Source organism: Bos mutus, chromosome 7 (assembly GCF_027580195.1).
Source record: "Bos mutus isolate GX-2022 chromosome 7, NWIPB_WYAK_1.1, whole genome shotgun sequence".
Lineage (NCBI taxonomy): Eukaryota > Metazoa > Chordata > Mammalia > Artiodactyla > Bovidae > Bos > Bos mutus.
This window is the reverse complement of record NC_091623.1, coordinates 59,315,545-59,335,547: the sequence shown is the minus strand read 5'-3', so window position 1 is coordinate 59,335,547 and position 20,003 is coordinate 59,315,545. Positions and strand designations below refer to the sequence as shown.

The 20,003-nt window shown below is 55.6% G+C and overlaps 2 protein-coding genes and 1 long non-coding RNA gene across 7 annotated transcripts in view; 1 reads left to right on the top strand and 2 right to left on the bottom strand.

Moving 5' to 3' along the window:
- Positions 1-424, bottom strand: part of MYDGF (myeloid derived growth factor) — an 11,940-nt gene extending 11,516 nt beyond the window's left edge. Inside the window, exon 1 of the mRNA XM_005909022.3 lies at positions 222-424. Coding sequence (XP_005909084.1) covers positions 222-398 — 177 coding nt within the window. The 5' untranslated portion in view covers positions 399-424. The remainder of the gene's footprint in view (positions 1-221) is intronic.
- LOC138988518 (uncharacterized) lies at positions 206-20,003 on the top strand. 2 transcript variants are annotated; one of them, XR_011464787.1, is made up of 5 exons: positions 206-409; positions 7,714-7,766; positions 8,449-8,547; positions 12,154-12,340; positions 19,784-20,003. It is a non-coding gene; the product is annotated as an uncharacterized lncRNA (long non-coding RNA). The 2 variants fall into 2 exon arrangements; XR_011464788.1 differs by lacking the exon at positions 8,449-8,547 and having other exon boundaries at positions 252-409; positions 19,784-19,997.
- The window catches only part of DPP9 (dipeptidyl peptidase 9), a 36,878-nt gene continuing 21,774 nt past the window's right edge, over positions 4,900-20,003 (bottom strand). For 3 of the 4 annotated variants that reach the window (XM_070373888.1, XM_070373887.1, XM_070373889.1), the window contains 11 exons: positions 19,207-19,384; positions 18,810-18,972; positions 16,862-16,941; positions 14,177-14,329; positions 13,655-13,790; positions 12,535-12,680; positions 11,654-11,800; positions 10,713-10,865; positions 9,979-10,121; positions 8,681-8,792; positions 4,900-6,030 (listed from right to left, as the gene is read on the bottom strand). In XM_070373888.1, coding sequence (XP_070229989.1) covers positions 5,938-6,030; positions 8,681-8,792; positions 9,979-10,121; positions 10,713-10,865; positions 11,654-11,800; positions 12,535-12,680; positions 13,655-13,790; positions 14,177-14,329; positions 16,862-16,941; positions 18,810-18,972; positions 19,207-19,384 — 1,504 coding nt within the window. In that variant the 3' untranslated portion in view covers positions 4,900-5,937. Of the gene's footprint in view, positions 6,031-8,680; positions 8,793-9,978; positions 10,122-10,457; positions 10,593-10,712; positions 10,866-11,653; positions 11,801-12,534; positions 12,681-13,654; positions 13,791-14,176; positions 14,330-16,861; positions 16,942-18,809; positions 18,973-19,206; positions 19,385-20,003 lie in introns of those variants that run through there. The other variant, XM_070373890.1, reaches the window with a different exon arrangement.

Here is a 20,003-nt window from a genome sequence, read left to right as displayed (position 1 = left end):
TGAGTTAGGGACTGAGGCTAGAGACTCAGCCCCTTCAAAGAAGCCAGCCCGCAGGAGCCTCACCTCCTCTTTATCCAAGTCCCGCCTCCTACCCTCAGGCCCTGCCCACGCCGGGGCCGCCCCCCGGTCCCGCCCCCGACCCCGCCGGTCAGCTCCCCCTCCCCAGGCCATGCCCCGGCGAGCACCATTCCTCAAGCCCCCGGGGTGTCTGAGGTACTTACCCCAGGGCCCACGTTCTGGGAGAAAGAATGCACCACGCCGCCAGGCCGCACGTCAAACGCCACCGTCGTGGGCTCGGACACCGTCTCCACCGGCCTCAGCGCCGCGGCCGCCAGGAGCAGCGAGACCCACAAGTTCGCGCCGCCGCTGCCATTCCTTCTTCCGCTGGGCGCTGCCATCTTGGAATCAGGTTCGCGGGGGCAGGAACGGCGGACGGAGCGCGGGGAGGGACACGTAGGGAGTCTGGCGGAGGCCACGTCGGCGTCGGGCGCGACCACGTGATCCGAAAGGCCCCGCCCCTCCTACCCGGGCTGCCATCTTGGGGCGGGGCTTGGAAGTCCCAGGAGCGTTTGGGGCTGAAGGAATTGGAATAGGTTTCTTGGTTTGGGGTCCATTTGTCCCTCACTAGCCAAGTGACTGACCCTTCAACTCTTCTAGTTAGTACGTGTACAATGAATGAAGGATATAAAGGAGCACCACTGAAATTCAGGTTAATACATGTAGGCAGAAGATATAAAGGAGCACCACTGAAATTCAGGTTAATACATGTAGGCAGAATGAGGGAAATGGAAGATCACCATTGAGCAAACAACTCTGATTGTTACTCCAAGATTCGTGGATCCATGCTAAAAACTGGTGGGGAAGAGGATTTTTGCATTATCTCAAAGTATTTCCCCCCGAGATACATAACAGTTACAAAGAGAAAAGTAAGTAATTTTACAGGGGTGACACCATCTTTAGCCCACTGAGCAAAGTCAACGTCGTTAAAAAAAGACAGTGACTTCATGGAGTCACCACGGGATACAGAGGACATTCTGAGTGGCATCTCCTTGGAATTTCTGTGCAAAATGCACGGCCTTAATCTGATAGAGCAGATACCAGAGAAACCCAAGTTGAAGGATGTTCTACCTAGGTAGCTGGCAGTTCTCTTTAAAAATGTTAGGAAAGACAAAGGCTGAGGAACCATCACAGAATGAGGAGACTAAGACGTCGAAAGGCAACTGGGATCTAGGATTGGATGCTTGCCTTAGTCTGGGTTGTTATAACAATATCTTAAGCAGACAGGCTGGCTTAAACAACACATTTATTTCTTACAGCCTGTTCTGAGTGGGGGTATTTGCTCCTGTTAAGAAATGCTTCCCTCTTTGCAGCCGGCTGCTGTGGACCTGTTAGGAATTGGCTCCATAAATCGGAGGACGGCAGACTATTTGGTGTTTTCACACAGCACAGTTCTTTTTATGTCTCCATTTCCCTACTTCCCGTGTTTGACCTTCAGTGGGTCCCTATGAAGGATTCAATTAGTGGCCAAATGCTGTAGCTGACAAGATATTTGGTTGTGAGTGGTTTTGAGTTTCCTACTCAAGAGGGGTAGGTGTGTGTATGTGTGTTTTCTTCTCAGACTGAACCCCAGCCTCTTGTTTCTGTTTTTCCTTTTTGCCTGTAAAACAAAAACCAAAATAGGAACAAACAAAAAACTTAAGGGATTTAAAGAGAAAAACCATCATTCCCAAGATTCTGCTATTTAATCATGACATGAAATCTAGCAGTCAAAAAATATTTGGTAACAACTACCACGGCTTCTGTCTCCATGGTTAGGACACCATAAACAGGGTGGGTGTGGACATCATAGAGTGTGAAGGAACTCCCTTGTGGTGACTTAACAGCTCTGTATGTATGTGTGTGTGTATATATATATATATTTTTTTTTTTTTCCCCTGCCATGAGACATGTGGGATCCTAGTTCTCTGGCCCAGGGATCAAACCTGGGTCGCTTCAAGTGGAAGCTCAGTCTTAACCAACAGACTGACCACCAAGGAAGTTCCCAACAGCTCTGTATTTTGACTGTGGTGGTGGTTCTAGGAATCTGTACAGGTGACAGAGTGGAATAGAACTACACACATATGAGTGCCTGTGAAAGCTGATAAAATCTGAATAAGGTCTAGAGTTTAGTTCATTGCGTTGTGTTCACATCATGTTCCTGGCATGACAGACAGTGTATTAGGGTTAGGTAAGATGTACGCTGGGTGAGAGTACACACTGTTTTTGCAACTTCTTATGTGTCTGTGGTTAGTTTAAAACAAACAAACAGGAACTTTCCTGGTGGTCCAGAGCATGTTTACACCGCAGGGGGCACTTGTTTGATCCTTGGTCAGGGAACTAGGATCCAGCATGTCACAAGGCAGCTCCCCCAACCCAAAAAAAAAGTTTCTGCTTGAGATGGTTGTGGGTTGCCAATTGCCAAGCCTCCTGGGCAACCCTAGTGACTCTTTTCTCATCAACTTCTGTCATTCTGTGACTTGTGATTAGTTGCCTCTCCACTTTCACAGTGGATTACAGGCAAGATATATTCTTATTCCTGAGATGATTCTTAGCATTCATTGGCTGAGCTTCCTACCCATCAAACATTTTAAAATCAGCAACATTGTTCAGGTTGCAACATGTATGACAATGCACTTATTTCCTTCACATATAAAGAGGGTCTACAAATGAATGAGGCCAACATATCAAAAGGTGGGCAAGGAATTCCCTGGTGGTCCAGTGGTTAGGAATCAAGGGCTTGGATTCCATTCCTGGTTGGGGAACTAAGATCCTGCAAGCCAAAAAGAAATTTAAAAAGTTGGCAAATAATTAGCAGTAAACAAGTGCCTTAAAGCATGAAAATATTCATACACACAGAAATATGAGTTCAGAGTACAGTGAGCTGCTGTGTTTCACTCCCTAAGCTTTTCAAAAATAACAGGTGGTACTGAAGACTCTTGAGAGTCCCTTGGACCGCAAGGAGATCGAACCAGTCAATCCTAAAGGAAATCAACCCTGATATTCACTGGAATGACTGATATTGAGGCTAAAGTCCCAATACTTTGGCCACCTTTTCCAGCCGACGCACTGGAAAAGCCTCTGATGCTGGGAAACATTGAAGGCAAAGGGAGAAAGGGATGATAGAGGATGGCATCATTGGATGGATGGTTGGATGGCATCATTGACTCAATGGACATGAACTTGGGTAAACTCCAGGAGATAGTGAAGGACAGGGAAGCCTGACATACTGCAGTCCATGGGATCACAAAGAGTCAGACATGACTTGGCGACTGAACAAGAGCAACACTGAAGGAATGGAGCAAGGGGCACATTTCACCAAGAGGTGTATACATGGAGGCATTCTCCTTAGAAGGCAATATTGCAATATTGTTCAAAATTAAAAATGAATATGCCTTTTGATAATTCTAGGAAATTATCCTATAAATTCAGACATGCCCAAAACATGTACAAGGCTGTTTGTTGCAGGATCTTTTATAGCAGAGGTTGGTCATTGACAACTTGTGGCCAAATTTGGCCAGCTGTGTGACTTTGTAAATAAAGTTTTATTGTCACACAGCCACATCCACTCATTTATACATTATAATTATACATTATAATGTATACATTATACATTACCCTTGGCTACTTTTGAGTTGCAAGGGCCAGAGCTGAGCAGTTGGAACGGAGACTAATTGGCCCACAAACCCTGAAATATTTACTCTCTGGTCCTTGACAAAGTCTGTTGACCCCTGATTTATACAAAAAGCCCAGAATAACCTTATCCCTTGATAAGTGTCTGGCAAAATAAATTATGGCATTCCCAGAGCAAAACAGAAGGCAGGTATTAAAGAGAGAGACTGGGGGACTTCCCTATGGTCCAGCGGTTAAGAATTTGCCTGCCAATGCAGGTGACACAGGTTCAATCCCTGGTCCGGGAAGATTCCACATAACATGGGACAGCTAAGCCTGTGAGCCAAAACTGCTGAGCCCAGGTGCTGCCGACATTACGTAAGCCTGCATGTTCTAGAGCCCATGCTCCACAAGAGAAGCCACTGCAACTAGAGGAGCCATTGCTTGCCACAACTAGAGACACCCTGAGCACATAAACGAAGACCCAGCACAGCCGAAAATAACATTTTCTTTTTCTAATGAGAGACTGGGGAGGGGTTACCACCCCCAGAGGTGGGGAGGGCATCGTTTTCCTCTCTATACCCTTTTGTACTGGTTTATTTTTGGCCACACTGTGGCATGTGGAACTTCCCCATCGAAGGATCGAACTTGTGCCCCCTGCAGTGGATGCATGGTTTCTTAACCACTGGACCACCCAGGGAAGTCCCTGTTTTATTCTTTAAGCCATTAAATATAAAAGTGGACCTTCACAAAGGATGGAGCGGGTGATGGCCCTGGGGCCAAGGTCATTGTGCCATTAGAAACTCAAGTACCATGAGTGCCCTCAGCTCGGGCAGGGTCTCCAGTCTCATCTCTCAGCTGTTGAGACAGACTTGAAGAGTCTGCACCCTGCCCCGACTTGTCGGTGTGTCCTGATGCTCCAACCACTGAATCAAGCCTCTGGATAAGGAAAGGTGCAAAAGGAAGTCAGGGCCAGGCTGCCCACGACAGCCTGGGCTGGGTCCCTCAGTGGCACCCACGAGCTGCCTCAGGACCTCTGAGACTGTCCTTTGGGCATCTTCCAGCCGTGGCATGGGACCCCCTGCTGTTTTGTGCCAGGGCAGCAAGGCTGAGCAAGCAGCCCCTCTCCTACCACTGCCAAGACTGCCCTGCCCTTGGCTCAGCTCCCTCCTGGGACTTCCCTGCCCACCCACGGAACCCCCATCACCAGCCCCAGGGAGTTTAGCTTAGAAGGAACCTCAGGCAGGTGGCAATGCTTCCATCTGGAATTGTTTAATGTGTCTACTTCTTACACGCATAATTATAAAAGAATAAGAATTGACAAAAATATTTTCTTTCCATAATATGTAGAGGTGGTTCGGCTCTCTGGTGGGATTTTTTTGTTGTTGGGTTTTCTTTTTTTTTTTTTAACCCGCCCCTGGCAGAACTCTTGGCGGGAGGGAAAGGAAGAATAAGGATAACCCTGAGGCGGGGAGGGTTCCACTCCCAACCCTGGAAGCCCGGTTAGTGCGGGCCAGGCAGAAACGTGGGACCAGATGGCCCGGCTGGAGAAGGGGCAGCAGCCGCTGGCCAGCAGAGCCCCAGCCGGTCACGTTTCAGAGCCTGCCTGAAAGCTGAGGGAGAGCCGGGCCGGAGGGCTGCCCGCTCCCCTGCACACTTGTGGTCTGCTGGGTGCACAGCTCCTGTCTCGGGTGCTGGCTGGGGTGAAACCGGCGGCTGGCGGCAGACCCAGATTCTAGATTTAGGCACCCCTAGCTTTCTGTCTTTTAAATAATAAAGAAAAACGCCCCTCCCACACCCCGCCAAAAAAAAAAAAATCACAAGTGGGCGTGGGTGGGGAGGACAGGCAACCACATGCTTCTGCACCGCTGGCTGGGCTGAGCCTAGGCCTGGCCACCCCCACCCCACCCTGCCCCCGGGGCGAGCAGTGCAGAGGCCAGGCTTCTTGGAGTCTCTTCAGGCCTCCACATTCAGTGGAGTTGAGGCTCCCAGACAATGGGGAGCAGTGGGATGGCTTGAGGAAGTGCTTTGTGGACATTGGCCTCAGCGCTCCATCCTGGCAACCCTGAAGCAGCAGGCAGAAAACCCAGGAGCATGAACAAAAACGATCAAAGGTGTGGGGGTGAAGGTGGTGGCTCCCGGGGCGGGCAGTCCCGCGGGCTGGTGGGAGGAGGTGCGGTGCGGGGCCTGCGAGGCCACTCGGTCCCTCCTGCACCCTGCATGCGCGATGGCGGCTGTGGAGCCACTTGTGCTCTGACTGTGCAGGCCCCTCCCGAGGCGGCCCCGGGCTCAGAGGTGTTCCTGAAGAAAGTGCAGCAGTGTGACTTCATAGTGCTCACCGGACTCGGGGCAGCGGATGCTGTGTCTCTCGTTGGGGTAGATCTGGGTGGAAAGAGAAGGCAAGGCTGGTGGCACCGAGGACCCTGCATCCTGAACCTCACCCTCTGAGTCTGGCTCCCAGCGTGTCCCCTCAGGGCCTTGGTCCCACCCTTGCCACCCTGGGAAGAGGTCTTGCTCTGGAACTGAGGGACCCAGGTTTGAATCCCTCCTCCATGGACAACTTGCTGGGCAAGTGACAGCCTCCCCCCATGAAGGCTGAGTGAAAAATTCAGACCTTGTAGGGTCTGTGTGGCCTGGGCCAGCTAGTTCAGATACGAAAGCACATATGCAAGCCTTGCGAACCTGTGCTGGTCCTCTGTCCCCCAAACCCAGGGAGCGTGAGGAACTCATATCCGCAGAGGGGCTGGGGCTTCAAATCATGGAGACGTTTGCTGCCCTCCACTTGAGCCACTGCATTTTACCAACAGGCCCCACTGGGGATTGGACACACCAAGGCTCCAGAAAGCCCTTGCTCTAGGAGGGCCTCCCCCCAGGCTTTGCCAAGTGCTTCCTGGGCCCTCTCAATAACCAAGGGGGGACCCTCCCCTGAGAGAAGTGGCAGTGTGCTGGTGATAGGGCCCATGCCCAAGGAATCACCCAGTCCCTGAGACCTGGCTGAGTGGAAGTAGGCTCTCAGGTGGATGGTGACAGCGAGGCAGGTCTTGCTTCTGGCCATGGAGTGAGGGTTCCTGGGGCAGGTGTGAAACCTGCTTCACACCCTAGGAATGCATCTAACTGCTCAGATATCTGCCCTCCTCCACCCTTGCCTTCAGTATTCCATCCTGGATGAATCACAAGTCTCATCATACTGTCCCCAGCTCAGAGGAGTTGCCAGGCTGAGATCAAGACCTGGACTCCTGGGTCCTACTGCTCCCAAGGCTTCATAGGTCCCACTCCTTCAGGGCCCGGGGCAGTGGCACAACCTGGGACAGACACCCACCCCTCTATGCCACCCTGGGTCCTGGGTGCTTGGTCACTTCCTCCTCCTGGGTTGTGAGGGCAAGGAGAGGCTCATCTGGCTCCCCACTCTGCTCCCAACCCCCAGTCGTGGGCCTGGTCTGCGGCAACAATGTGAAGTGTGAACAAGTTTGGCCTGTCAGCCTCCAAGCCAAGTGTTTCAGGGTGTCTGAAGCGGAAAGTGGGTGTGCTCCATCCCCCCTCTCCCACCCTCCAAGGGAGCATCCTGTCTCACTTTCAACTTCCCCTGGGAGGCAGAGGCACAAGTCTCCAGGCCCCCATGTGCCCAATGTTTTTCCTGAGAGCACTCATTTGACCCTCAACACCTCTCAGAGGTAGGGGTTATCAAGCCCATTTCATAGATAAGGAGACCAGGCCCAAGGTTAAAGGACCTGCCCAAGGTTAAATGACCTGTGGTCATTCAGGGAGAGGGGCTACCCCAACCAGGAGACTCAGGCCTTCAGGCTCAGAAGGGATACTTGAGGATCCACCCTGGCCCTGCCTGACTCCTCAACTCTGATATGCAGCTGCTGCTGGCCTGTGTTGGGGGTGCATGTGAGGTTGGGGGCAGGGTTGCTCCCAACAGCTCCTCACCCTGTGGGAGCCCCGCCGCCCTCCTGCCCTGTCTGGCCAGTGCATGCACAGCCATAGATCTTGAGGCCTGTCCCTCCTGCCTGGTGACCTTCAGTTTTTCCATCTGTTGAATGGCAACGTGTCCTCCCCTGACAGGACTGAGCACGTGAAGGTGTCCAGGATGCAAAAAGACTGCGTGGCGGCTGCAGGTAATCAAATCTGTCCTTCTTACCTCCAGCATCAGGCCTCCCCCAACCACCCCCCTCACCCTCCCACCCCCCCCCCGACCACGTCCCACCCCTGGAGTCCACCAGGCCTCTCGCTCCTCACTCCCGGCCCCTTTCCTGCCAGGACAACTGACTGGTGCATGTCCCACTGGCCCCATGGGCCTCTGTCTACACGGCTGCCTGAAAGATGACCAACCTTTCCTCACCCTTAGAAAAAAATACAGCCCTCCCCTGAGACCCACTCCCAAAGCCCGGCCCTTTACCACAAAAGCCCCACCCTTACCACCGAAGCCCCACCCTCTCGTGAGGGCCTGCCCTGCCTGAGACCCCGCCCTTACTACTTAGGCCCCGCCCACCACTGGAGGCACTGCCCGCCTGGCCACGCTGGTCACTCGGCCCTGGTCCTCAGCTCTTCTGCTGGCTGCAACCACGCTGGTCTCTTGTCCCTGAGCTGCTCCCTTTCACTAATCTCCTCTGTCTAGTGTCCTCCACAGCCGACCCCTAGGCCTAGCTGAATCCCCACTCACTCATTAGCATCCTTAAATGTCACCTCCTCAGGGAATTCCTCTCCAACCACTCCCCCCGTGCCCCTCATACTTTCTGGGTGGGATTCCGAACTTCAAAGCAAGCTTCTTGGTTTAAAATAACGCATGTGCTCCTGCAGTAAGAGCGTGTGCTCCCCCAGTTCCCAGAGGTGGCCAGCAGAGGGCGGAGTGGACTGCGAGGCATCTACTGAATGGACTCGCGGACCCAGGGAGCCAGGGTAATTACCAATTACCGTGAGGAGCCAGGCAGTCAGATATGAGGATGGGGGCAGGGACATGGGTTTCCTCCCACTGCCCCCTCCCCACCCACGCTGCTGCCCACCCTGAGAGCTCCTGGGAGGAGCCACTCACCTGGAGCTGGTAAGGCTTTCCTGCGCGGATCAGCTGGGAGACGAGGAAGTTTGTATGGAAAAAGTGCACGTTCTCATCCAGGAAGCCGTGCAGGATGAGCAGGCGGTTGGGCCTGGAAGACAAGGTTGGGGTGAGGGTCTGGGACCAAACCCCCTTCTCTCACCCTGCCCCATGGCAGTGAGGAGGCAGAAGCAGCAACTTGGCAGCAGATGGTGGAGCAACCCAATGATCTGGCATGACTGGCACGTCTGGGAGACACCTGGCCAGGAGGGGAGGGTGTGGCCAGTGGTACCTGGAATGCCCTGAGGTCCCAGAAGCTTCTGGAATGTGCTAGACCTGCCTCACCCTACACCACCAGTAGCTACCAAGCACTTGACATGTGGCATGGGTGGTGGAGGATGATTCCTTTTGAAATTTTGACATAAAAATAGCTTACTGAGGTGATACATGATCTAAAATTCACTCATTTTAAAGAGAACAATTCAGGGGCATTTGGTGCATTCACAATGTCAAGTAGCCATCACCTGGATCCTAAGTTACAGGACATTTCCATCATCCTGAAGCAAACTCTATACCCATGAGCAGTCGCTCCCAGTCCTTGGCAACCACCAGGCTTCTGTCTTTTATTATTCCAGTGAACTGAGATGAATGCAAAAGTGGATGGAAGTGGCTGCAGAGCTGTGGGTTCTGAGCTTGGCTGCACCATGGTGGCCCCTGGAGTCACCCTCTAGACTGAAGAGAACGGCCTCGCAGGGAGAGGGGCCAGGGCGGGGTCAGTCTGGGACAAGAACCTTGGCACTAAAGGTGAGGCCAGGGTGGACGTTCACCAGACACAAGGTACATCAGAAATGGCCATGCCATTTTCTTTCCGATGGGAAAATCAGAAACCAGTGCCCAAAGCATACATGGAATATCAGAGCTGGGCCAACACATGTAGGTTTTACAACCACTGTGGACCTGGGTTCTGAGGCAGAACCCACAAGACAGGCGGTTAGGGTTCAAAACCGACTCACAGGGCCCACGGCAGGCTACGTGCTTAGGAGCCAAGGGATGCCAGGGTGTCCAAAGTAGTATCATTCTAGAGCTTCCTCTCCATGTTTCTGGGGGCAGGGCTGGGGGCTTCCCTCTCTCCTTGGGCTAAGAGAACCCGGGGGCCTGCTTTCTGTGAGGCGGATGGAGGAAGGGGAGGGGGCGCCGGCAGACAGAGAAGCAGGTATGGAAGCCACGCCCACCCGGCCCCAGGAGAACCCAACTTCAGGGAGGGCCGGCCTTGGTGATCTGGCGGCAGGGGGCCTTACTCATTGGGCAGCTTCTCCACGTGCAGGGCCACGGAACCCGCCTCGTAGCCAAGCTGGTTGTTCTCTGGGACATCCATGTAGCGTTCTGTGTAGCCCGTGTCGTAGGCCATCCACACTGTGACCGGGGCGCCTGCGATGGCCACCTGGGGGCCACCGTGGGTGAAGGGGTGCAGAGAAAGAGAGAGAGACACACATAGGGGTCACGTCCTGGGAGCCTGCGTTTGGCCTGTGGTCCCGGGGCCTCCCCCGGAGGACATGAGGAGCGGGCATGCACACGGGGGCTGGCGGGGAGGGGCCCTCCGTGTGTCTCCCCCGTGGACCGTGCACTGTCGTGGGAGGGTGGGTGAGCTAGGCGAGCGCTCAGGCTGAACTTGGCCCCTCCCTGGGCCCACTGCCTTCCTGCCTCCTCCTCCTCATCGCCCTGGCAGCGCCGCCGGCCTGGGGGCCCCTCCCCCGACGCTCTCCACACCATGCCCCACCTCTGCCCGTCCGGGGCCGGGGTCCCGAGCTCAGCCTCCCACAGAGAGCTGCTGGCGGGGTTTTGTGCAGCCGGACGCCATCCTGGGGTCAGCAGTGGCGGGCAATGAGGAGGGGGGCTCGTCCCCGTGGGGCTGCTGCGGGGAGAAACAGCCACGTGGCAAGGCCCCTGCCAAGATGCCTCCCCCAGGGGGGGCGGGCTCCAAGGGGCACGAGGGCGCTGGCAGACAGGGGGGAGAAGGCGGGGCGGGACCCACCTTGAACACCTGGGGCTTGTGGATCAGCCCCATGAGCGAGAGGAAGCCTCCGTAGGACCAGCCGTGGATGGCCACCCGGCTCAGGTCAATGAAGCCATACTTCTCGGCCACGAACTGCAAGCCCTCCACCTGGTCCTCGATTTCCACCTGGCCCTGGGGAATGAGGCCAGGTACCCCTCAGTGGCCTCCTCCCAGGCCCATGCCCCACTGTCTCCCTTCCCTCGCAGGGGGCCCTCTCTGGAAGTCACCCTCTCTCCAGGTCCTGTGCAAACCTCTCGGGGTGGTGGTCAGCTGGACCTGGCACCAACCCTGCCCTGCCATCTCCTGGCTGGCTCTGATAAAGTTACATCCCCTCTCTGGGCCTCAGTTTCCCCATCCCCAAAATAAGGAGGTTAACATGAAGAGTACGGATTTTACAGTGAGTGTGAGGATGAAATGAAATGCAAGGTATCCTGTATTCAGAGGCCTGGTGTGTGCCAAGACTCAAACAGCTGGTGTTATCACCACCACCAGCACCACCACCTCCATCCTCAACACCACCATTATCACCATCAAATTCCTCATCATCACCAGCATCACCCCCACCACCATCAATATCCCCACCATCATCACCATCCTCACCACCACCGCCACTACCACTTCCACAGCCACCAGTGCCTATCTGGCCTAGCCCTCGGGGCTTCCTGCTGAAGGGGCCTATACTGACATGCCTGGCTGCATCTGGGTCTTAGGCACCAGGTAGGGTATATGTATACCTGTCTCCCCACGGGGCACCACTCAGAGCTGAGCAGCAGAGTGGACATTCCTCTAGTTCCATAGGCTGCCCCATAGGACTGACACCCTGGCCAAGACTGTCCTTGAGGAAGGTGCCCCAGGGCCTCCCCCAAACCCCAGGTCCCCCCACCTTCATCACACAAGAAGGGAATGGGAAAAGACATTACCATCTGGTTTTTCAGAGCCCCTTCGAATCGAAGCCCTCGCTGGCAGGAGCCCCTGCCGTCAATCACGACCACAGCATAGCCCAGGGATGCCAGGGTGTTGAGCCGCAAGTACTTGATTCCTTTGAAGGAGTTATTGACCAGCTGCACCTGTGGGGAAGGCAAGGCAGGTGTGAGTCTAAAGATGAGGCCTGCACTCTATCATGAAGACTATGGATGGCACGGAGAGGAAGGCCCCTGCCCAAGTTCCTCCCTGGAATTACTCCCTTATTTCTTCAGCTACATTTTGCCTCTTTTCTACCCCTCTATTTTATCTACAAACAGACACAGAAGCTGATGGGGAGTGTGGCAGGCTGGTGGTGCCGGGTGGTGTGTCCCCCAAGTAATGTGGCTTATGCTGGTCCCTTACTTCGGCACAATTCATGTTTGGGGCCTCCTCATCTTCTGGGTGGTGTCCTGCTGGCTGTAGGGTGTTGACAGCACCTCTGGCTTCTACCCACTAGATGCCAGGAGCACCTCCACCCCAGCTGTGATGACTACAAATGTCCCCAGATGTCACCAAGTGTCTCCTGGGAGACAGCCACCCCAGCTGAGAAGCGCTGTCTTAGGTGCACCTGCTTGCCAACCTGCCTGCCTGGCCTGTCCCCTTCTCAGAGGGCTGGGCCCAGAGCTCCAAGCTGGTGACCAGGGGTAAGAGTGGGTCACTGCTGGGTGGGTGGCCCAGACACACAGACGGGGTTTAGGGGGGCTTCCCAGAGGGACAGGGAGTATCACCAGGTGAAAGGGGGAGGAGGCTGTGCAGTGAGGTCAGTGGGGATGGGCAGCAGTGCTAGGAGGGGCCCCGCGAGCCCTGGATGGGGGGTATGGGGGAGGGGCATGCCTACCTGTGGGCCTCCATACACAAAGAGGACAGTGGGGTGCTTCCTCCCTGGCTGCACGGCGTGGGGCTTGTAGATCATGCCATAGAGCCGCACATCGGACCGCGTGTGGAAATGGAAGATTTCCGGAGGCACGTAATCGGGGGGGCAGCCTATGGAGACAGAGTGGCTGTGGCTCCGAGGGCCAGGGTGAGCCAAGGCAGGCTCAATTCTGAGCGGGGCCCACGTCTGGCCGAACCCACACTCCCCCAAACCCAGAGGGTGGACCAGAAGCACCCCGTCTTCTGTGCTTCCTGGCAGTTATAACCAGGGGGCCCTTTTTAGTGAGTGATCCCCATGGCGGGGTGCTCTGCATTCAGTTTACAACTCATGGGCTGCCACGGGGCCATTCAGTAGGTAATGAAACATTTAAGAGAGATGAACTGAACTGACTGGCATTCGCTTCCGCAGCTAGAATTGGAACCTGGGGTCACCCGGGTGGAGGCCTGGCCGCCCTGGAGGCTCCTGGGTTAATTAACCAGCTTCCTCCCACTCCCCGAGGCCCCTAGCGACCGACCCCAGGCAGGGGCCATCTGCTCTGCACAGGTGCACTTGGCCCTGTGTAGGGACCCCTCTGGAGAAGGCGATGGCACCCCACTCCAGTACTCTTGCCTGGAAAATCCCATGGATGGAAGAGCCTGGTAGGCTGTAGTCCATGGGGTCACTGAGGGTCAGACATGACTGAGCAACTTCACTTTCACTTTTCACTTTCATGCATTGGAGAAGGAAATGGCAACCCACTCCAGTGTTCTTGTCTGGAGAATCCCAGGGACGGGGGAGCCTGGTGGGCTGCCATCTACGGGGTCGCAGAGTCGGATACAACTGAAGCGACTTAGCAGCAGCAGCAGCAGGGACCCCTCCACCTGGCAGAGCCGGCTCCTGCCCTTTGCATGTGCTCTCTCTGGGACAGCAGCACAGAAACTTGAGGCTGTCTCGGGGGCCCCACAGGACAGTTCAGGGCTATGGTTACGCTCGATTGGTTCTTGGGGCTCTGGGCCGCTTGCTGCCTTGCGCTCACCCGCGTTATTCACCAGGGCTCAGCCGGCAATGCACGCGGTCAAGGTCCCAGGGGTCTGGGGTTACTCACTGGCTGCCTCCATCATGCTGGCCCAGAACCGGGGCTGCTTGTGTAGAGGGTCGTCGTCGGGGCCGCTGAGCTTGTAGACGTGCACGCAGGGTGGTGTACCCACGCTGCTATAGTGGCTGATGAACATGTCGAAGTTCTGCGGGCGGGATGGGGCGCTGAGACCGCGGGGCGCCTCCCATCACCCCCACTGTGCTGGCGCCTTCCCCCATCACCTCCACCTGCATCAACTGCCTGCCATCCATACCCCGTGTGGTGTGTTTGCTCGTGTGACCCTGCTGTTACCACCACCCCTACCCTGAAAGGTGAGAGGAGCCTGTCCCCTGACCAGGGGGGCCCTGGGTGCTGCTGACTGAGGGACCTGGGGGCGGGTTCAGACCCAGACCTCCCCATCTTGCTGGTCCTACAGCCAGCAGACTACACTGCCTACTTGTCTGGGTCGGGGGTGGCCCTGTGGTCATGTTCCAGATTGCTGCCTGATATTTTGGAATGTTCCAAGGGAGGGCACGTTGGGGAGAGGCCCACCTGGCTCATGGAGCAGCTGTGGGAGAAGCCGGGTGTGGTGAGGCGCACGATCTCGCCAGCCACCTCGTAGCTGACCACATAAAGGTGGTGCTCCAGGGGCGTGTCCTTTGTGCCTTGGAAGTATACCAGCTTCGTCTCCTCGTTGACCCAGATCTGCAGGTGGCACAGGAGCTCCTGGTGACATGGCCCCCGGGGCCTCCCTCCCCGCCCCCAGGGAGGGCTCAGTGTTCTATGAACAGGGAGGACAGTTCTCCCAGAGCTGGCTTCAGCCCGCCGGCTGGAGAGCTGTCTGGGAGACTGTCCTGGACCCCGCAGGGAAGAAGCCCACTCCACTAGAGCTGGGCTAACCACATGTTCTCTGGTCTGACTTGGAATCAGAACTCCCAGTCTGGACAGCTCCTTCCAGGCGGGCCCAGAGCCACCGGAGGGGGACTGAAGGCACAGTTGTGGGGGGATACCGAGGCCGAGGGAGGGCCTGTCCTGGGTCCAGCAGCCCCCAGTCCTGGTCCCCAGTGGGGACAGCCCACCCTCTGACCCAAGTGCTCAGGGTTAAGAAGTGGTAACTCCCTGCCCCGCTATTTCCTGGAGGAAAAGCCCGTCAGGCCTGGGTGTGGTTCTCAGGCAAGGACCTCAGGAGGAGGGGGAAAGAACCTCGTTCTGGGGACGGAAGAGGCACTGCCTTGCTGGGCTGACCGTGCAGCACAGATGCTCTGAACAGGCCTTTATGCCCCTGGGGACTGCTCCCAAGGATGGCACTGGAGGGGCAAATTCCAAATGAAGGCACAGTGATGCCCCAAGTGCTCTTCAGATGAGAGAGCTGATGATAGCTGAAATGTCCTAAAGACAGGCTGGCTCCACCCTTACAGCACACCTCTCTGGGGCCACAAGAAGCCATGCAACCCTACAAACCCTCTAAAATACTCATGTTCCTGTGCAAACAGGAAAGACCTACAGTGATTCCCCACTGTGGTCACTTCTGAGGATGGAGGCAGGTCACGGGGGCCTGGGTGAGGATGGAAGGGGACCGTATAGAGAAATTCAATTTTTACAACCAATGCTGGTATGTTGGTTATCATGTGCTCACTGGAAAATAAATGCAGGTTTTCTGAAAATGGAGGATGTCATTAGAAAATCCCAAACCACCCATAGTTAAGTCGTGTGCTGGTTTTGTTACCAAGTCTCTGTAAGAAGCTGTGTGGGCGGGAAGGAGAGTCTGCAGGTGAGGGACCCACCCAGACCCGGGGCACAGGGGTGGAGCATGTGGCTGTGGGCAGTGACGGCAAAGGAACGGCAAAGGACATTCTTTCCTTTTCTCTTTCTTAAAATGTTGCTTTTTTATTTTAAAGAAAATTTCTAGGTAAAAAGATAGGGTGTGCAGAGGATTAAACTCTGACCATGGAGAAAGTTTGTTTTTTTTTTTTCCCCCCAGCCGTGAGCACGGCATGGGGGATCTTAGTTCCCCTACCAGGGACTGAACCCAGGCCCTGGCAGAGACAGCACTGAGTCCTAACCACTGGACCACCCAGCAAGTCCCCAGAGAAAGATTTTAATACTGTCCTGTGTGTCTGCCAGCTGCTAAAGGCCTTCAAAGTACTTTAAAACAGGGTTCTCACCTGGGGCCGCTCTGTGCCCCCGGGCCATTTGGCAGCCTCTGGACACATCTGTGGTCATCACAGCTGGGGTGGGGGCCAGGGAGGCTGCTCCACACCCACAGTGCCCACAGTTGCCCCAAGTGTCCACTGATGTGGAGATGGGAGGGCTGGAGCTGTTTGGCCCCATGTCGCAGCGAGGAAACCCAGTCTTAGTGCCTGGCTGGCTGGGCCAAGCGAGGCTATGAGCCCAGGGGTGCCTCCAGCAAGACTCAAGCACAGCAGAGCCACCCAGTAGGGACAAGTGTGGTCCCACTGTCACGGGCACCGTGCCTTACATTACCTGGGCCCAAGGAGGTTACTTGTCTCCTGATCGAGTGTTTTCACATTGCTGTTTCCTACCATATCAACAGTGCACACTTGTGTGCTAACCTGAGCGTGTCCCGGGTGGTCTCGCCTAGAATGGGGGCTGTCAGGTCAGATGAGGTGCAGGTTGACACTGTGATGGATGCCCCCTCTGCTCTCTGCCCAGGGGTGCCAAGGCCCCTTCCCTTGGCAGCACACGGGCCACCCAGCTCTGGGCTTTAAAAAGGTTGGCCTACATCTCCTCTTGGGCACTTGGACAGTTTAGGTCTGTCTGAGTCTTTGGACCAGGAGACCTTTATAAAAGCTGGGAGGGAGGGAGGGCTCCAGGACGTCTGATTAAGGGGTCTCTCTGTAAAACTGAGAATTTTGCAGACCTGGCCCCCAATGATGGATGCAGGGCAGTTCCACGGTGGGCCCCACCAGTGTCCACAGGTAGCTTCATGCAGCGGAAGGAGGCCAAGTGGACGCTCCTGATGGCAGGGAGAATGGGCCAGGTCCCACCCACCAGGATCCAAGGAAACGCAGACAACCCTGCCTCCAGACCCAGGATCTCCTGCTGGTGGCAAGTGCAGCCCCCATGGCCCTTAGTTGCAGAGCAGGAGCGGGTGGCTAGGTGCGGGGCATGGGGGTGGAGAAGAAGCCACAGGCGCCCAGGGTCTGGAGGGGTCAGGACCATGTGTGTGTGTCTGTGCACGTGTATGTGTACAGGCGTGTGTGGAGACTCGGGTACCTTGGAGCCGTGCCTCGCCAAAACCTCCCACTCGCCGCTGGTCAGTGCGATCTCCTCCTTGATGGGACATTTAAAGTCATCTGCAAGGATAGGAAAAGAGGTGAAGGGGGCCCAGGGAAGCTGTGACACAGACTCAAAGCACAAAATGGACTTGCTGCAAAACCCAGGCAGCTGGGAGACAGGCAGGTGGACCGGCTGGGCCCCTGCCATGGGACGCAGACCTGAGATCTGCATTTTTATCAAAAGCATCCGATTTTGGGGACTTCCCTGGAGGCACAGTGGTTAGGACTCTGAGCTTCTCCTGACCCCAAGCTTCCACTGCAGGTGGTATAGATTTGATTCCTTGTCAGGGAACTATTGATAAAATTCCACATGCAGACTGATAAGGCCAAAAAAAAAAAAGGTACCCAGTTTTAGAACCCTGCGGGCCAAACCACCTCCTTCCAGGCCTTGAACTTGTGACTGGTTAGGACAGGTTGGGAACCAGGTCTTGACTAAACTCTGGGACTGACCAAAGGCTCAGGGGAGTTACAGTAGGTTTTTTTGGGTGGGTAGGTCTCTCTCTTTTTTTATATATTTATTTACTTATTTTTGGTCATGCTTGATGTTTGTTGCTACACATGGGCTCTCTCTAGTTGTGGCGAGTGGGCTTCTCATTGTGGTGGCCTCTTTTGTTGAGAAGTATGGGCTCCAGGGCACACAGGCTTAGTTGCTCCGCAGTATGTGGAATCCTCCTGACCCAGGGATTGAACCTGTGTCCCCTGCATTGGCAGGTGGATTCTCAACCACTAGACCACCAGGGAAGTCCTCGCTTTAGAGGTCTTATCAGGTAAATAACAATATGTAATGTTTCTTGCCATGTGTTTGAAATTTTATATTAAAAACAGTTTATGAGCAGTGGCTACAGATCCTTTCTATTCTCTTGGGTCTGAACCAAACTACTGTCAACGTATCCTATGGAGGGGCAGATGTCCCCACACGGATCCACAGGGCGTACAGAACAGAGACCTGGGCTAACTGACCATCACCAAAGGACCCAGGAGGGACAGCCACTCCTCAGTCCCTCACTCACTGCAAGGTGGGTGCGCCACTGCCTGCCCCCAAACCTTCCCCGATGCCCGCACCGTTGGGCCCACATGGGGAGCCGAGTCGCACAGGCCTCCTCTGGGGCTGGCGGCCCTGCCAATGCACTGCTCTGGTTCTATAGCCTCTGTGCCCCTCGTTACCAAGCCACCCCCGTGAGACCCCCAGCAGGCCTGGGTGATGGCACAGCCTGCTGGTCCCCCTGCCTTGCTCCAACTCACTCTGAGCTCCTGAACCTTCTTCTGGGTTCAAGCCCATGCTCCTCACGGCCTAGAGGGTCCCACCGACCACACCAGGCCTTCCCTCCCTTACCCCGCCAACTACTCTGCTCCAGCCACATGGGCCTCCTCACTGTCCCTCCCCAACACCAGGCCTAGTCCTGTCCCCAGGCCTTTGCACCGGCTATGCCCTCTGCCTAGAGCACTGTGTGGCCACCTCTGCCACAGGTTTCTGCCCTGTGTCACGTTATCCACTGATCTGCTCCGGGCCTCCTGCTGTCTTTCACCGTCTCTTGATGTCTGCCTGCCTCCCCTCTAAAGCAGAGATGTCCACATTTGTCTCTTTATACAGTGACCCTCCCTGTGTGCAGGGCAGGGCAGCTTCTCCTATAAAGGGCCAGATGGCACAGCCTTGGTACACAAAGGGCCTTGGCATGCAGTTGGTGCTGGATGAACCCTGCTGCCAAAAGAAACCAGTCATGGCTGTGATAGCCCTTCCAGACCAGGAACGGCGTTGGGAAAGGCCAGTCTCTTAATCACAAACACCCACACCCTGTGGGGTGGGACCCGTGAACAAGCCGTGCACTGAACCACTGGCTTGAACTGCAGGCAAGAGTGGTGAGTAAGTATTAGTTGGGCTTGCTCACCATCCCCGGGGCTGAAGGGCTGGGTCCAGTCATAGCCGCGGGGCCGCAGGACAGCGGTGACTTTGTACAGGTGGCAGAAGCCAGTCTTGCACTCGTTGGCACGGATGAAGCAGAGCTCGTCCACTCCCTCTGCTTGGGGGAAGGGGTAGAAGATGTCGTGAACCTGTCGGGGCAGAGAGAGGTGTCATGAGTGGGGGGTGTGGCAGGAGCAGGTGCGGGGAAACTCAGGCTGTGTCTCTTTGAGAAAGCGGAGGCTTGGACAGTCTGGCCAGAGGGCAGTCCCCGCCAACCCTCCCTCCTGAGCTGGCTTCTCCACACTGAGGAGCTGGGGGCCTGGGGGTAGGGACATGGGAAACCAGGAGGTGCGCGAGGACAGGGCCCACACCCCAGCTCTTACATTGATCCACACGTCGGTGACCTCCTCATACACCACGTACGGCTGGACATCCCTGGGCACAGCCCTGGCGAAGGCCGCCCGCTGCTCCTCGTTGTCGGTGGTAGGGATGAACAGTGCTGGGGGCAGGAGGACCAGCTGGAGGCGCTGCTGGGGCCGGTCCAGGAACATGGCCCAGGCACTGGAGGGTGAGATGGGAGGACGGGAAACTCAGGGCCTGGTGCAGGCCAGCCGGGGCCTGACACCCCCTGCCCATGCGTGTGCATGGTCAGAATGGCTCCTCCTCTGTCAGCTTCAGTGACACTCGAGCAAGTGACTACGCAGTACATAAAGCCTCCCTGGCTGGCAGGCATGCCCAGGAGGGAGATGGGGCTGGTGGGGACGGGGGTGGGGTGGGTGCTGACAAAACTGTATGATCCGGCTGTTCTGCAAACACCTCGCGTCACTGGTGAACTTGGGCAACTTCTGCCAAACCCTCGGCCCTTATTTGTCCTTTGCTTCATATCTTGCTCTAAGTGGACAGTTAGCTTAAATCTTTTTTCTGTTTGTTTCTTTTTTTGTCGTAATGCACGGCATGCAGGATCTTAGTTCCCAGACCAGGGATTGAACCCTCGCCCTCTTGCAGTGAAAGTGCGAGTCCTAACCTCTGGACTGCCAGGGAAGTCCCAACTTCAGTGTATTGTGGACAGAGATCTACTGGCATCAGAGGTGGAAAAGTTGACTCTCAACAGAAAGACAGACCAGATGCCCTCATTGCAGGCCACTGTTCCTTTCTCAACTACTCAACTCTGCCTGTGTGG